This window comes from Schistocerca nitens, chromosome 2 (genome assembly GCF_023898315.1).
Source record: "Schistocerca nitens isolate TAMUIC-IGC-003100 chromosome 2, iqSchNite1.1, whole genome shotgun sequence".
NCBI lineage: Eukaryota > Metazoa > Arthropoda > Insecta > Orthoptera > Acrididae > Schistocerca > Schistocerca nitens.
The window spans coordinates 381,851,923-381,869,638 of record NC_064615.1 but is presented as its reverse complement, the minus strand read 5'-3'; the positions used below and the strand labels follow the sequence as shown (position 1 = coordinate 381,869,638).

The window sequence follows — 17,716 nt, the reverse complement described above, 5'->3', positions numbered from 1 at the left end:
GCGATTAGTTATGGAAGCTCAAAATTAGTGCCTCCTACACTTAGATATTCTTTTGACAGTCACCATTACGAAACTGTCTCGAAATATGGCAGAAAATCCGAGTACGTTCTGGTGATAGCGTACCAAAAGCAAGATGCAAACAATATTTTCCCCGCGCGTTAACAACGGTAATGATATCGGCGAATGCACCACTAAAACTTTGCTAAGCATGACTTTCCGTTGATACTTTTACGAAAGAAGATCCAGTAAATATTCCATAATTCAGATCAAGAACAGCTGCCAACATGCCTAATTTGGATACACTTGGTGTAGCGAAGCAGCTTAAGTCAGTCAATAAAGGTAAGTTCCTTAGTACAGATTAACAACCACTCACTCGACAGAAGATCACCCAAAGACTGGAAAGAAGCGCAATAGAAGTGACCTGCCGAATTGAAGACCCATATCTCTGCTATTAATTTATAATGGGATTATGGACCATACACTGTGCTACATAGACACTTAAGCAGCACGGATTCAGAAAATGTCTAGGCGCGCAGTCCGGAACCGCGCGACTGCTACGGTCGCAGGTTCGAATCCTGCCTCGAGCATGGATGTGTGTGATGTCCTTAGGTTAGTTAGGTTTAAGTAGTTCTAAGTTCTAGGGGACTGATGACCTCAGATGTTAAGTCCCATAGTGCTCAGAGCCATTTGAACCATTTTTTTTTTTTTCAGAAAATGTCGTTATTGTGAAACAACTGGCTCTTTATACAAACGACGTAATGAGTGCTATCGAAAGGACATCTCAAATTGATTCATCATTTCTAGGTTTACAAAAGGCTGTCGACACCGATCATCTCAACTTGTTCCTAATCGAACTGCATGCCTGTGGGGTACCGTGTAAGTTGTGAGATTAGATTCATGAGTTCTGTTAGTCTTTAGTAATTGAAGGGAAGTCACTAGAAAAACCGAATTATACTGTATCTAAGGTTCTCCAAGGAAGCGTTATAGGCACTCTGCTGTTCATAATCTGTATAAACGATTTAGCAGACAATTCCTCTGGAAAACACTAAAGTGTTTGTAGATGACACTGTCGCTTACCATCTAGTGAAGTTATCAGTAGATCAAATCGGATTACAAAATGATTAAGTCAAAATATCTGCATGCTGCGGAAAATAGCAGCTCAGCCCGAAGAATAAAAGTGTGAGATCCTTCATTATGAATCCTAAAAAAAAAAGTTTTGATTAAAAGACAAATAGCATAGATTTAAAGGTTGTCGATTCAACTAAATGCGTAGGGATCACAACTAAGGTCAATTTAAACTGGACATCTCATAGAAAAAATTGTGGGGCAGCTAGCCAAAGATAGCGTTGTATCAAAATAATACAGGGAAGGTGCGAAAAATCTACTAAAGCGACTCCTTACGGTACATTTGTCCGTCTTCTTCAGAAAACAATGCTTTGCCTGTGAATATCATTGACTTTAAAGGATGTTAATATGATACTCGCATCATTATTTGGTGTGACAAATCCATTTAAGAACTTAGTCCAAGTATTTTTAATAGAATGTGCTTGCACTACTCGTTACATCTTTTCGAAGTATAAATGGGAATCGCTTTCTGCAAACTGACACAAGAGCTTCTATAGACCTGAAATGGAGTCCACATAAAAGCTAAGAAAGAGAATGACCCCATACAACGCCTGAACGCGAGACATAAGTCGGCCACAGACCAATATCTGTGTTACTACACGGTTAAAACGAAGCATGGCGCAGAAACGGTTACAAAAATATATTTTCACCATCACACACAATTTTTGACGGAATTTAAAAATTTAAAATCTATTCATTGAGAGACATAATCTTAGACAGGGTGAGGCAAATAACAGTGGCCTAGACGAGTGGATACGATGGGATGTGAACCACACTCCATGACGCGCACACCACGTGTACTCCCGACAAGTGATCCACACCGGTAACTTGGAGCACATTTTCTCAATCTTCACACTGACAGAGATGTTAGTAGCGGTCAGTATGTTCGCGGCCACAAAGCTCACCAAATATATCAGTGTGCGATTACTTTGTGTGTGGAGCCCTTAAGTATAAGGTGTATCATAACAGCCGTCATAGTGTTCAAGAGCTGCAGCAGAACGTTTCGGATGAGATTGCAGAAATCCCAGCACTGCAGTTTCGATCTGCCTTCAGCAACTTGCTGACCAGGACCAAAATTGCTAAGAGATGAATGGTACTCACTTTCAACATCTGCTGTACTGAGATTAGTCTTGTATTTCCTTTCCACTGCTGCTTTTCTTTGTACACTGGAACTCGATTCTCCGCGCCACTTTTATTTGCCCCACCCTGTATGAGAGAATATTACAGTTAGAAACTATGTGTATATCTTGAGGCAGCGCAAATCACCCAGATATATTCAACTAGTATTTGAGAATGAAAGCATTTAGCGATTTCCAACAAAGTGTACACATAATTTCAAACCCTTTCTAACATTTTCTCGGTGACACCCCCACAAAATAATGAAAAGGAGAATGTTATCGCTTCTCCAATTTCCCTGTTCATACAATTAAACCGGCGCATAACGCAAGACTTTTCATTATTTGTTTACTACTAACTATATTAGCAATGCATTTTGCAGATGGTGTCCACATACACCACACACTTTTCCTGCAAAATTATATCACACGTAGTTCAGGAGATATGACGTCATAAATAATAAGATGGGCGAAAGAGATGCTTTTGCTTAAAAAACAGTGCAAATTAACCAGATTATACTTACACATTCCTCCACAAGAAATATTCTCAAAAGTTACTGTTCACAACACATTTTGTAGACAGAGCTGATATATATATATATACATCAAAAAAAGTTTTGCGTCACTTCAGTTCCTAAAATTCCGGAACCTGTACAGAAAATTGGAACTGAGATCATAATGAACATCAAAACTTCAAATGGCTCTGAGCACTATAGGACATAACTTCTAAGGTCATCAGTCCTCTAGAAATTAGAACTACTTAAACCTAACTAACCTAAGGACATCACACAAATCCATGCCCGAGGCAGGATTCGAACCTGCAACCGTAGCGGTCGCGCGGCTCCAGACTGTAGCGCCTAGAACCGCTCGGCCACCCCGGCCGGCAAAATGAACATCATTTCTGCCCTTTTTATTGTTCATGAAAACCACACATTGCATGTTGTACCGCCATACAGCGAGACATTCAGAGTTGGTGGTCCAGATTGCTATACACTCCGGTACCTCTAATAACCAGTAGCACGTTCTCTTGCATTGGTGCATGCCTGTATTCGTCGTGGAATACTATCCACAAGAGGATCAAGGCACTGTTGGTCCAGATTGTCCCATTCCTCAACGGCGATTCGGCGTAGATCCCTCAGAGTGGTTGGTGGGTCACGTCGTCCATAAACAGCCCTTTTCAGTCTATCCCCAATCATGTTCGATAGGGTTCTAGAGAACATGCTGGCCACTCTAGTCGAGCGATGTCGTTATCCTGAAGGAAGTCATTCACAAGATGAACACGATGGGGGCGCGAATTGTCGTCCATGAAGGCGAATGCATCGCCAATACGCTGCCGATATGTTTGCACTATCTGTCGGAGGATAGCATTCACGTATCATACAGCCTTCCATGACCACCAGCGGCGTACGTCAACCCCACATAATGCCACCCCAAAACAACAGGGAACCTCCACCCTGCTGCACTCGCTGGACAGTGTGCCCAAGGCGTTGTCTGACCGGATTGCGTCCAAACACGTCTCCGATGATTGTCTGGTTGAAGGCATATGCGACACTCATCGGTGAAGAGAACGTGATGCCAATCCTGATCGGTCCATTCCGCATATTGTTTGGCCCATCTGTACCGCGCTGCATGGTGTTGCGGTTGCAAAGAAGGACCTGGCCAACGGCGTCGGGAGTGAAGTTGCGCATCATGCAGCCTGTTGCGCACAGTTTGAGTCGTAACACGACGTCCTGCGGCTGCACGAAAAGCAATGTGCAATTTGGTGGCGTTGCTGCCAGGGTTACTCTGAGCCATCCTCTCAGCCATAATCCGTAGGTAGTGGTCATCCACTGCAGTAGTAGCCCTTGGATGGCCTGAGCGATGCATGTCATCGACGGTTCCTGTCTCTCTGTATCTACTCCATGTCCGAACAACATCGTTTTGGTTCACTCCGAGACATCTGGTTAATTCCCTTGTTAGAGCCCTTCCTGGCACAAAGAAACAATGCGGACGCGATCTAACCGCGGTATTGACCGTCTAGTTATGGTTGAAATACAGACAACACAAGCCGTGTCTCATTGTCTTGCTGGAATTGCCCAAGTCCGTCGGAATGCACAATAGACAAGAATGCATGCAGTTGATCAGACAGGATGCTTACGTAGGTGTTACCTGTCAGAGTCATTTCTAGACGTATCAGGGGTCCCATATCACTCCAACTGCACATGTCCCACACCATTACAGAGTCTGCACCAGCTTGAACAGTCCCCTGCTGACACACAGGGTCCATGGAATCATATGGTTATCTTCCTATCCGTACACGTCCACCTGCTTGAGACAATTTGAAACGAGACTCGTCCGACCAGGCAACATGTTTCCATTTATCAACAGTCCAATGTCGGTGCTGACGGGCCCAGGCGAGGAGTAACACTTTGTGTCGTGCAATCATCAAGGCTACACGAGGGGCCTTCGGCTCCGAAAGCCCATGTCGATGATGTATCGTTGAATGGTTTGCTCGTTGAGACTTGTTGACGGCCCAGCATTGAAATCTGCAGCAATTTGCGGAACGGTTGCGCTTCTGTCACGTTGAACGATTCTCTTCAGTCGTCGTTGGTGCCATTCTTGAGGATCTTCTTCCGGCTGCAGTGATGTCGGAGACTTAATGTTTTACCGGGTTCCTGATATTCACGGTACACTCGTGAAATGGTCGTTCGGGAAAATCCGTACTTTGTCGCTACCTGGGAGATGCTGTGTCCCATCGCTCGTGCGATGACTATAACACCACGTTCAAACTCACTTAAATCTTGATAACCTGCCATTGTAGCTGCAATAACCGATCTAACAATTTCGCTAGACATTTGTTATCTTCTACAGGCGTTTACGACCGCAGCGGCCGAATTCTGCCTGTTTACATATCTATGTATTTGAATACGCATGCCTGTACCAGTTTCTTTGACGCTTCAGTATATTACTAAATGTACTTGTAAAATTGTATCGGACATATTCCACACGATATAAGGCCATTAACATTGAGATTCGCGAAGAACGTGCTTTTGCTTAAAAGATCAGCGCAAAATACGCAGAATATACTCATCCAGTGTCTGATAATGAGAGCACATATCGACTACCAACATAGTTTAAACATGATTTCTAACCTTTTCTATTTTCTCTTTTACATGCTTTTTTTCAGTCATCAGTTTCCGACTGGTTTGACGCGGCAGGCCATAAATTCTTCTCGGGTATCAACCTTTTCAACTCAGAGTAGCAGTTTCAAACTTTGTCCTCAATTCTTTACTAGAAGTATCTCAGTCTATATCTCCCTTTACAGCTTTTACCCTCAACTGCTCCCTCTAGTACCATGGAAGTTATTCATGATCTCTTAATAGATGTCCTGTCATCCTGTTCCTGTCTTCTTGTCAGTGTTTCCACATATTCTTTTCCCCACCGATTTCTTAGAAAACTTCCTCATTCGTTACCTTACCAGGCCACCTAATTGTCAACATTCTTCTGTAGCGCAACATCTGATATGCTTCGATCCTCTTCTGTTCCGAGCCAAGCGAGGTGACGCAGTGGTAAGCACACTGGACTCGCATTCGGGAGGACGACGGTTCAATCCCGCGTCCGGCCATCCTGATTTAGGTTTTCCGTGATTTCCCTAAATCGCTTCAGGTAAATCGCGGGATGGTTCCTTTGAAAGCGTTCGGCCGACTTCCTTCCCCATCCTTCCCTAATCCGATGAGACCGATGACCTCCCTGCTTGGTCTCCTCCCCAACTCTTCTGTTCCGGTTTTCTCACAGTCCATGTTTCACTACTATACAATGCTGTGCTCCAGACTTACATTCTTAGAAATTTCATCCGCGAATTAAGGCCTATGTTTGATACTAGTAGACGCGCTAGATCTCTGTAACTTCGTGATTCCCAATTCTGAAGTTAAATTTATCGGTTGTACCATTTCTGCTACTTCTCATTACTTTTGTATTTTTTCGATTGACTCTCAAACCATATTCTGTAGTCACCAGACAGTTCATTTCATTCAGCAGGGCAGCAGGACAGTAATGTCATCAACGAAACTTATCACTGATATGCTTTCATCTTCAATTGTAATACCACTCGTGAACCTTCCTTTTATTTCCGTCATTGCTTCTTCTACGTGTAGACTGAACTGTTGGGGCTACAGACTACATCCCTGTCTTACACCCTTCCACTGTTATTGTTCGCTCTTGATTCTTTTACGTATTGTATATTACCGGTCTTTCCCTATAGTTTAACTCCACTTTCCTCAGAACTCCGAACGTCTTGCGTCATTTTGCATTGTCGAACGCTTTTTCCAGGTCGACAAATCCTATAAAGATGTCTCGACCCTTCTTCAATCTAGCTTCCCTTATCAACCGGAAAGTCAGAATTACGTCTCTGGTGCCTTTACATTTCCTAAAGCCAAACTGATCGTCATGTAACAGACCCTCAATTTTCTTTTCCATTATTCAGTATAATACTCTTGTCAGCAACTTAGACGCATGAGCTGTTAAGCGAATGAAATGAAGCGAACGTATAGCATTGATGGCTGGAAGTCATCACGTGGGGAAGTTCGGCCGCCGAGTTGCAAGTCTTTTCAGTTAACGTGATAATGGGCGACTTATATGTCGATGATGATGAAATAATGATGAGTACAACACAACACCCAGTCACCGAGAGTAGAAAATCTCCGAGCAGGCGGGGAATCGGACCCGGCGCCAACGGTTGGTAGTGGAGAGGCAGTGGAGAGGTGTTAAGTGATGGTGCAATACTTGTCATACTTGTCGGTTCTTGTAGTCGTCGGAATTGTGTGAACGATGCTTTTCCGAAAGTCTGATGGTATCTCGACAGTCTCATCCATTCTAAACACCAATGTGAATAGTCGTCCTGTTGCCAGTTGAATGTAAATGTGAATCTGTAGGCAACTTAAAGCTTTTGGTAACAAAAACTGCGAGTATGCATAAAGAACAGGTGCGAAATCTAACTAAAGAGAAACGCAGAGATGCAATGCGTACTCAAAAAACATTGCTATCATTCTTGGTTCATAAATTTTGGTAATGGTTTCTAAATAAATTGAAAATTAATCGACTCTTAAGATGCATACAATGGCTCTGGTTTAAATAAACTGAACTCCAATTTCATTTCGATGACTCCATAGCATTTAACGAAATGTCAAAAATAGTTAAGTTTTCTCTGAAATCACGCGACAGTAAACTAATAATTACAAAAATTGAATATCACACGTATAATCTCTCCTTAAAAAATTCAGTAATCAAATTCTTAAATCCAATTATCGATAAATCCTAACAAAAAATCAAAAGCAAAACGACTTCTCGTATGAAAGTCTGACGAACCAAGAATGCTGCATTATCAAACCCCTGCTGCAAATAAAACAAATTTAATCATTAGCTGTAATCCATTCTGTACAAATATAATCGTTCCAATGTAAAAATCAATTCTTTTCCTCTCCGGAATAAGTCTTCTATTGATTCATAATATAATTGCAAAAATTTCCATTGTTTGTCCCTTGCTGCTACTAAACCAAAACTCGACATCTAACACCAAAGTTCAACTGATTGTCTCCTCTCCTCTTCTCGCGATCGACAGATGAATCTGGCGCGCTTCTTCGCAGAGCAAAGATCACCTCTGGCTCATCTCTGCGCGGCGCAGCATCTCTGTCGAGGCTGCGCACGGCTGTGTATGCTATTCAAACATTATGAGCGCGATTTCAGACATCCAAAACAAGAAAAATTAACACGCACGCCTTCAGAGTTTGTGGGGTGAGCGGTTTACTGGTTGGGTAATGAAAGAAATCTACCGATAAGAGTGCGGTGTTTCTCTATGAAGAATGTCAACAATCTTTTTGAAGGAAGGTTAATTCGAAAAATAGCTTTCACACTAAAATGTTGACCTTGTAATTTGACCCTACGGGTATAGGGTATATATTACGAGGCATGCTTTTAAATAAGTACCGTTCTGAAATTAAAAAATGACGTGCTAAGATATCTCAATAATTTTATTTTTACATGAAAGCCTCTACCTTAATCTACTTTTCTACGTAATTTCCGTCAATATTGAGGCACTTTTCATAACGTTGTACCAGTTTTTGAATACCCTCCTCACAGAAGTCTGCCGCCTGACTTGTTAACCACTGCATCACCACTGTTTTGACTTCGTCATCGTCTTGAAGACGCTGACCGCCCAGGTGTTTCTTCAAGTGCAGGAACAGATGGTAGTCACTGGGCGCAAGATCTGAGCTGTACGGAGGATGATCTAGAGTTTCCCATCGAAAAGCTGTGATGAGTTCTTTGGTCTGATTCGCCACATGCGGACGGGCATTGTCTTGCAGCAAAACGATGCTCTTGCTCAACTTCCATGCTTTGATTCTGGTGTGACGTAGGCCACCCATGTTTTATCGCCCGTTAAAATTTGGCTTAAGAAATCATCACCGTCGTTGTACCGCTTAAGGATAGTCAATGCACTGTCTAAACGTTTGGTTTTGTGCACATCCGTCAACATTTTCGGTACCCAACGCGCGCACAATTTTCGGTAGGCTAATTCAAGTGCTCGGTCACAATGCCATACAAAACATTATGACAAACATTAGGAAAGTCATTTCGCAAGGAGGAAATCGTAAAGTGCTTGTTTTCTCTCACCTTATTGTCCAGTTTCTGCACCAAACTTTCATTAACGACCGAAGGACGCCCACTCCGTTGTTCATCATGCACATTTGTGCGGCCATCTTCAAATGCTCTCACCCACTTTCTTACCATTCCAACACTCATAATGTTTTCCCCATAAATTGCACATATCTCACGATGAATATCGATCGCTTTCAGGCCTTTAGCACTAAGAAATCCTATAACAGCCCGTACTTCACAGTCGGCGGGACTCACGATTATCGGAGGCATCTTAAACACTCAGTACACAATGTAAACAAGGAAGAATCAGACTGTAATGGCGTCAGTGCGTAGATTAAGCCACAGGCTTTCATGTAAAAACAAAATTTTTGAGATATCTTAGCACGTCTTTATTTAATTTCAAAACGGTACTTACTTAAAAAACACGCCTCGTATTTTCAATAAAAAAATTAATTCTAAAATTACACATACCAATCATGCCAGAAACACAGTGTCTCTCTCTCGTAATTTATCATATGTTTGAGGTTATGGTCACAGAAATGGTAGCATTACCGGCTCCTGCTTATTATCATGTCATCAGAGGATATGAATACGTTCGAGCTGACGAATTACTATGTAAGTCATTTAAATGGTGTGATGATTACGCGGTAATTGTTCGATACTGTCTTCGATGCCACATGTGAGACTTGAGTTCTTCCCAGTATTTCTAACATTTAATTTTTGTTTTGTTTTCGGCACGAAGTAAAAACCGTTTTACGTATTATGTCATGTTTAAAAACAGTGAAGTGAAAAAGACTAAAGAATTTTTGCGCCTCTATTCATCACTCATTTTAGCTGCTGAAGTTTTGCAACATGGAAAGGGCGACGGGTGTCAACTTTTGCTTGGTGAATGGCCACGACTTTTATGCCCAAGGGGGGACCAGGCGGCGACGGCTGACTATATAAGCTGTGGCCGGCGGCGCAGCAAGCACACAGCAAGGGAACAGCAGCAGCAGCAGCAACATGGCGTGCAAGGTGAGGCAACCGGTACAGTAGCAGCTCTCACTGGCGTTTGCCCGAGGGCCGCCGAAAGGTCCCGGGGCACGTGCGTCTGTCTAGAGCGGACTGCGTTCTGTTCATACCAAAACTTTTGCAGTAACTTATTTTTAAGGGAAGCAATTTGTTGGGCAGTATGAGGAAGCTATCCGACACATGAAGTACATAGGGGTGGAAAGGCTGGGCAATAGCAGTGGATGGATATCTTTCACGCCATTTCTTTCCTTGTTGTTGTTGTTGTTGTGGTCTTCAGTCCTGAGACTGGTTTGATGCAGCTCTCCATGCTACTCTATCCTGTGCAAGCTTCTTCATCTCCCAGTACCTACTGCAACCTACATCCTTCTGAATCTGCTTAGTGTATTGATCTCTTGGTCTCCCTCTACGATTTTTACCCTCCACGCTGCCCTCCAGTGCTAAATTTGTGATCCCTTGAGGCCTCAAAACATGTCCTACCAACCGATCCCTTCTTCTAGTCAAGTTGTGCCACAAACTTCTCTTCTCCCCAATCCTATTCAATACCTCCTCATTAGTTACGTGATCTACCCACCTTATCTTAAGCATTCTTCTGTAGCACCACATTTCGAAAGCTTCTATTCTCTTCTTGTCCAAACTGGTTATCGTCCATGTTTCACATCCATACATGGCTACACTCCATACAAATACTTTCAGAAACGACTTCCTGACACTTAAATCTATACTCGATGTTAACAAATTTCTCTTCTTCAGAAACGATTTCCTTGCCATTGCCAGTCTACATCTTATATCCTCTCTACTTCGACCATCATCAGTTATTTTGCTCCCTAAATAGCAAAACTCCTTTACTACTTTAAGCGTCTCATTTCCTAATCTAATCCCCTCAGCATCACCCGATTTAATTTGACTACATTCCATTATCCTCGTTTTGCTTTTGTTGATGTTCATCTTATATCCTCCTTTCAAGACACTGTCCATTCCGTTCAACTGCTCTTCCAAGTCTTTTGCTGTCTCTGACAGAATTACAATGTCATCGGCGAACCTCAAAGTTTTTACTTCTTCTCCATGAATTTTAATACCTACTCCGAATTTTTCTTTTGTTTCCTTTACTGCTTGCTCAATATACAGATTGAATAACATCTGGGAGAGGCTACAACCCTGTCTCACTCCTTTCCCAACCACTGCTTCCCTTTCATGCCCCTGGACTCTTATAACTGCCATCTGGTTTCTGTACAAATTGTAAATAGCCTTTCGCTCCCTGTATTTTACCTCTGCCACCTTCAGAATTTGAAAGAGAGTATTCCAGTTAACGTTGTCAAAAGCTTTCTCTAAGTCTACAAATGCTAGAAACGTAGGTTTGCCTTTTCTTAATCTTTCTTCTAAGATAAGTCGTAAGGTTAGTATTGCCTCACGTGTTCCAACATTTCTACGGAATCCAAACTGATCTTCCCCGAGGTCCGTTTCTACCAGTTTTTCCATTCGTCTGTAAAGAATTCGCGTTAGTATTTTGCAGCTGTGACTTATTAAACTGATAGTTCGGTAATTTTCACATCTGTCAACACCTGCTTTCTTTGGGATTGGAATTATTATATTCTTCTTGAAGTCTGTGGGTATTTCGCCTGTCTCATACATCTTGCTCACCAGATGGTAGAGTTTTGTCATGACTGGCTCTCGCAAGGCCATCAGTAGTTCTAATGGAATGTTGTCTACTCCCGGGGCCTTGTTTCGACTCAGGTCTTTCAGTGCTCTGTCAAACTCTTCACGCAGTATCTTATCTCCCATTTCATCTTCATCTACATCCTCTTCCATTTCCATAATATTGTCTTCAAGTACATCGCCCTTGTATAAACCCTCTATATACTCCTTCCACCTTTCTGCCTTCCCTTCTTTGCTTAGAACTGGGTTCCCATCTGAGCTCTTGATAATCATACAAGTGGTTCTCTTCTCTCCAAAGGTCTCTTTAATTTTCCTGTAGGCAGTATCTATCTTACCCCTAGTGAGATAAGCCTCTACATCCTTACATTTGTTCTCTAGCCATGCCTGCTTAGCCATTTTGCACTTCCTGTCGATATCATTTTTGAGACTTTGTATTCCTTTTTGCCGGCTTCATTTACTGCATTTTTATATTTTCTCCTTTCATCAATTAAATTCAATGTTTCTTCTGTTACCCAAGGATTTCTATTAGCCCTCTTTTACCTACTTGATGCTCTGCTGCCTTCACTACTTCATCCCTCAGAGCTACCCATTCTTCTTCTACTGTATTTCTTTCCCCCATTCCTGTCAATTGTTCCCTTATGCTCTCCCTGAAACTCTGTACAACCTCTGGTTCTTTCAGTTTATCCAGGTCCCATCTCCTTAAATTCCCACCTTTTTGCAGTTTCTTCAGTTTCAATCTGCAGTTCATAACCAATAGATTGTGGTCAGAATCCACATCTGCACCTGGAAATGTCTTACAATTTAAAACCTGGTTCCTAAATCTCTGTCTTACCATTATATAATCTATCTGATACCTTTTAGTATCTCCAGGATTCCTCCAGGTATACAACCTTCTTTTATGATTCTTGAACCAAGAGTTAGCTATGATTAAGTTACGCTCTGTGCAAAATTCTACAAGGCGGCTACCTCTTTCATTTCTTCCCCCCAATCCATATTCACCTACTATGTTTCCTTCTCTCCATTTTCCTACTGACGAATTATAGTCACCCATGACTATTAAATTTTCGTCTCCCTTCACTACCTGAATAATTTCTTTTATCTCGTCATACATTTCATCAATTTCTTCATCATCTGCAGAGCTAGTTGGCATATAAACTTGTACTACTGTAGTAGGCATGGGCTTTGTGTCTATCTTGGCCACAATAATGCGTTCACTATGCTGTTTGTAGTAGCTAACCCGCACTCCTATTTGTTTATTCATTATTAAACCTACTCCTGCATTACCCCTATTTGATTTTGTATTTATAACCCTGTAATCACCTGACCAAAAGTCTTGTTCCTCCTGCCACCGAACTTCACTAATTCCCACTATATCTAACTTTAACCTATCCATTTCCCTTTTTAAATTTTCTAACCTACCTGCCCGATTAAGGGATCTGACATTCCACGCTCCGATCCGTAGAATGCCAGTTTTCTTTCTCCTGATAACGACGTCCTCTTGAGTAGTCCCTGCCCGGAGATCCGAATGGGGGACTATTTTACCTCCGGAATATTTTACCCAGGAGGACGCCATCATCATTTAATCATACAGTAAAGCTGCATGTCATCGGGAAAAATTACGGCTGTAGTTTCCCCTTGCTTTCAGCCGTTCGCAGTACCAGCACAGCAAGGCCGTTTTGGTTAATGTTACAAGGTCAGATCAGTCAATCATCCAGACTGTTGCCCCTGCAACTACTGAAAAGGCTGCTGCTCCTCTTCAGGAACCACATGTTTGTCTGGCCTCTCAACAGATACCCCTCCGTTGTGGTTGCACCTACGGTACGGCCATCTGTATCGCTGAGGCACGCAAGCCTCCCCACCAACGGCAAGGTCCATGGTTTATGGGGGGGTTTCTTTGCTTAACTTACAAAAAAATGGTTCAAATGGCTCTGAGCACTATGGGACTTAACATCTATGGTCATCAGTCACCTAGAACTTAGAACTACGCATTAAACGTGCGTAATGGGACAGCAAAACAATAAAAATATGTTATCTGAAAATACAGTTCTATATTTATTTTCATTCCCTTCTAAAACAGTACGCGACAGTCAATTTTACCAAATTTTCTTCACTAAGCCTCATTTGTTTATCTGCCAAAACATTTACGTACGTGAAAAATGAATGCCCCTTCTATGCTACAACAAATGTCAGGTGCATACTTAACCGAAAAAATTTCGGACAAAGGCGGATCACGGTGAAAGTCTTTTATATTTTCGCCACAAAATATTTTTCTGTCAACTTCATAAACTTAAAATCAGGATTTTATCCGACAAATTTGTTAGTCTTATCTTTTGCTGCAACTCTCATTTCTTGATTTTTCGATCTCTTCAACCATTGTCAGATATTCTACCAGTTACCTGAGGATCCCAACTTTGTTATTTCTGCAGACAAATGCTCAAAATTTGATTTGCTGTAAATCAGATCTTGCTTCAAATCTGTTTTCTTGAAAGCTGTATTAGTGGCGCCCAAAGCGTCTACGACCCAGACCCGAAAAGAAAAAAAAAAATAGAGCAATAACTTAATTATTTTCAATAGAACGAAGCAAACAGATGCACGCTTAAACAAATTTGCGGTAATTAACGGACTCTTATCGACTTTACTTCATCGCAATCCTTACCGTAAAAGATGGCGGCATTTATCTAGGTACCCCACCAGGTTAAAATACGTTGTGGAGACAAAGCTAAATCTGAGAGTATAGCTCTAAATGCGGCAATATGTATACATATTTTGAAAAATACCTTCAACAACAAAAAAGTCAACGTATGGCTTAATTAATGCTATCTGCAGTGTCAAACCGTTGTATTTTGTGCGTCTATTTACCTTTTTTGTGTAGGATATCAACGTATACACATTGTCCTATTTTAGACGTACTGCTTCAGCTACACGATGTAGCACATGGGCTGAACCACGAACATACTTTAGGTTAAGATAAAAAATTTTAACTGCTTTCCTGGGCTTCGTCATATTCGCGGTAGCATCGTTTAACAGTAGGATCCTTTCTCTGTTCAAATTTATTGTACATTCATTTCCACCGACGTCTACGGAATTCACGATGCAGTTTATATACTGTAACAAAATTCACTAAACTGCTCATGTTCCACACATTTGGCATAATTAATATGAAAGAAACATCAGTGAAAGATGTAACCCGAGTGATGACCATCGACTGCAGGCATTCTCCTGTAGGTGTTAGTTCCGAATCATAATCGTATAACATGATTAGACTTCGCATGACCTGGAGAAGAACTAGTGATACGTTGAAACCTTTAGATATCTACAAAATGCTGGGTGTCTGTCTGCATACTTCTACTCGTTGCGTTTTAATTAATTTTTCTTTTGCAATAGATAACAGTACTGATTGTCTTAGGATTCATCTCACGATTCTTTTATTGACATTTATTTTTCTTTAATTGAGGGAAGAACTTCGAGGTATAGTTCTAGCCTATAATATTACTTCCTGCTTGGTATATGATACCTAAATGTATGTGATTCTGTAGTAATTTGCACTGAGGATTATTAGATGAAGTAACTATACACAGTACATTTAGGAAGTACATTACACGTACTGCCAAAGGCCTTGCAGCAGTAGTAACACCGGTTTCCGTCAGATCACCGAAGTTAAGCACTGTCGAGATTGGTTAACAGTTGGATGGGTAACCGTCCAGTCTGCCGAGCGCTCTTGACAAGCACGGTGCACTCAGCCGTTGTGAGGCTCATTGAGGAGGTACTTGACTGAGAAGTAGCGGCTCCGGTCTCGTACACAGCCAACGGCCAGGAGAGAGGTGTGCTGACCACATCCCCCCCCTCCTCCTCCCCCCCCTCCACCGTGGATGAGACCGCGGTCGGTTGGTACCGGTGTTCCTTCGAGGACTTGTTTTTTTTTTTTTTTAAAAAAATCTTTATTTCAACATCTATAATATTTATACAAAAGGAACCCACCACCTTAATGATTAGCGGGTCATAACAATACTACAATGTTATATATTCAGCAGCTATTTTCATTATTATTACTATGGTACTATGTTTATTATTGTGAGCTACAGACAGGGTAATAGGCAGACTACAGCTATTAATCTATACTACTTGCTAATTGTTAGTTTTCTTACCTACTTATTAATTCCTAACTGCCTGCAGCGTAACAGGTGTGTCAGCGTAGATATAAACCTACTATTTTAGGCCCTGCTCATCGAGCTAATCCCGATGAGCGTGCCCCTGACACTGGGCAGGCCAAGATTGTTTGTCGCTGCAGGTTCCTAACTTAATATCTATATCTAAAGCTACAACTACTGTACTAAGCTACGTCAATTCCGGTGCTTTAGTCTAGATCAGTGTACCCCGGTCCCCCTAGCCCTGCACGTGGCGGATTGCAACTGAAAAGTCGACCTGTCCACGCACAGGCGGTATAGGATCAGGGTAACTGGACACGTTCGGTTTTTGTCGTTAGTCGTGAAAGTCCCTCAGGTATGCTGTCAGTACTTTCCGTGATACCTCGTTTGCCAGTCTATTTAAAGTTTCAAAAGTTTCTTTATGTCTTAGTAGGTCATATGTATTGTTATGCGGAAGCTGTTGTCTTAGTGTCACTGCTACATCATCGAAAAGGGGGCACTCGTAAACCACATGGTCGGGAGTGCCCTCCGAAACACCACAGTCACACTCGGGTGTAGCCTTTTTCCCGAACCGACACAAGTATGTCGGGTAGGCCCATGACCAGTGAGAAAGTGTATTAGACCCCGCGTTGGCTCGAAGTACTTCATCCCTAGCCTTTCTTTTACATTTGGCAGGAACCCAAAGGTTCTTCTGCCAGTTTCTTCTGTTTCCCAAGACTGCTGCCATAAGTCCTCACCCCTTCTGCGTATTTCTCCCTTGTCCCTCACCAGTGCCCCCAGGATATTCTCTATTTTCGTGTTGTTCCCCTTCTTAAGCCAATACCATGCTGCTTGCTCCCGTATTTTTATATCTAAAGGACAGAGCCCCATTATTATTAATAGTGCACTCCCTGGGGATGTTCTGTACGCCCCTATAGATCTTAATAGCATGTTTCTTTGGACTCTTCTCACTGCCATGGCAGGCACCACCCTCGTGAGCCTATGTGCCCAGACTCCCGATCAGTAACCCACTATTGACATTAATATACTATTATGATACAGCTTGATTAGGTGTGGTGGAAGGTGAAATCGTTTGTGGCCTATGGAAGTGAGGTTGTTTAGTACTTGTAGTGCTTTTTGGGTTACGGACTCAATGTGCCTTCCAAAGTTCCACCTTTCATCGATGATGACGCCCAAGTAGCGAGTCTCTTGTCGTCTTATAACTGGTGAGCCTCCGATTCTGACTGCAGGGTTCCTTACCAGCTGTCCCTTCAGTAATAAGTACGTCGATTTTGTTAGAGAGATCGTCATCTTGGTGTTTGTACACCACAGTTGTAATTTGGTCATTGCTCTGTCTATTTTTGGCTCAATGTCCTCACGGCTCCGGCCGCCGACCAGCAGGAGGAGGTCATCTGCGTAGGCTATCACCTCTAGCACTTCTTCACTCTGCTGAAAACTATCTAAAAGCGGTTCCATATGGATGTCCCAGAACAGGGGACCTAAGACGGAACCCTGGGGACATCCTTTAGTTATAGTTTTTCCTACACTACCGCTAGGGGATGATAGCCAGACCTCCCGCCCTTCACAATAGCTCCTCAGGCAACCATATAGCGACCCTGGACACTCCTTCTCCCGCAAGCAGGAGAAGAGCGAAGACCACCACAGGCTGTCGAAGGTGCCACTGATGTCAACCATGATGCCAACAACGTACTTGTATGGGGTAGAGCCGCAGACCTCGGCCGCCAGAGCGATTGCATCAGTTGCCGATCGCCCCGGCCTGAAGCCGAACTGCCTGCCACTCATCCCGCACAGCACTCGGTGTGCAGTCAGTCTGTCAGCTAGCAATTTCTCAAGTAATTTCCCAAAGATGTCCAGTAGGCAGATCGGTCTATAGGACTTGACATCCGCTGGGTCCTTGTCGGGTCCCTTTTTGATGATCACAACGTTTGCCTCTTTCCAGATTTTCGGGAATTTTCCCTGTCTTAGGCACTCATTGTATAGCTGGGTTAGTGGCGCCATCACTTGGGGTGCCAAGAACTGCACCACCTCCGCCACAAT

At 42.6% G+C, this 17,716-nt stretch overlaps 1 protein-coding gene across 2 annotated transcripts in view; it reads left to right on the top strand.

Moving 5' to 3' along the window:
• Positions 1-17,716, top strand: part of LOC126236228 (cuticle protein 18.6-like) — a 218,521-nt gene that overhangs the window by 65,451 nt on the left and 135,354 nt on the right. Inside the window, exon 1 of one of the 2 annotated variants that reach the window (XM_049945361.1) lies at positions 9,856-9,884. The exons of the other annotated variant lie outside the window; for it this stretch is intronic. Coding sequence (XP_049801318.1) covers positions 9,873-9,884 — 12 coding nt within the window. The 5' untranslated portion in view covers positions 9,856-9,872. Of the gene's footprint in view, positions 1-9,855; positions 9,885-17,716 lie in introns of those variants that run through there. 2 annotated transcript variants of the gene reach the window in all.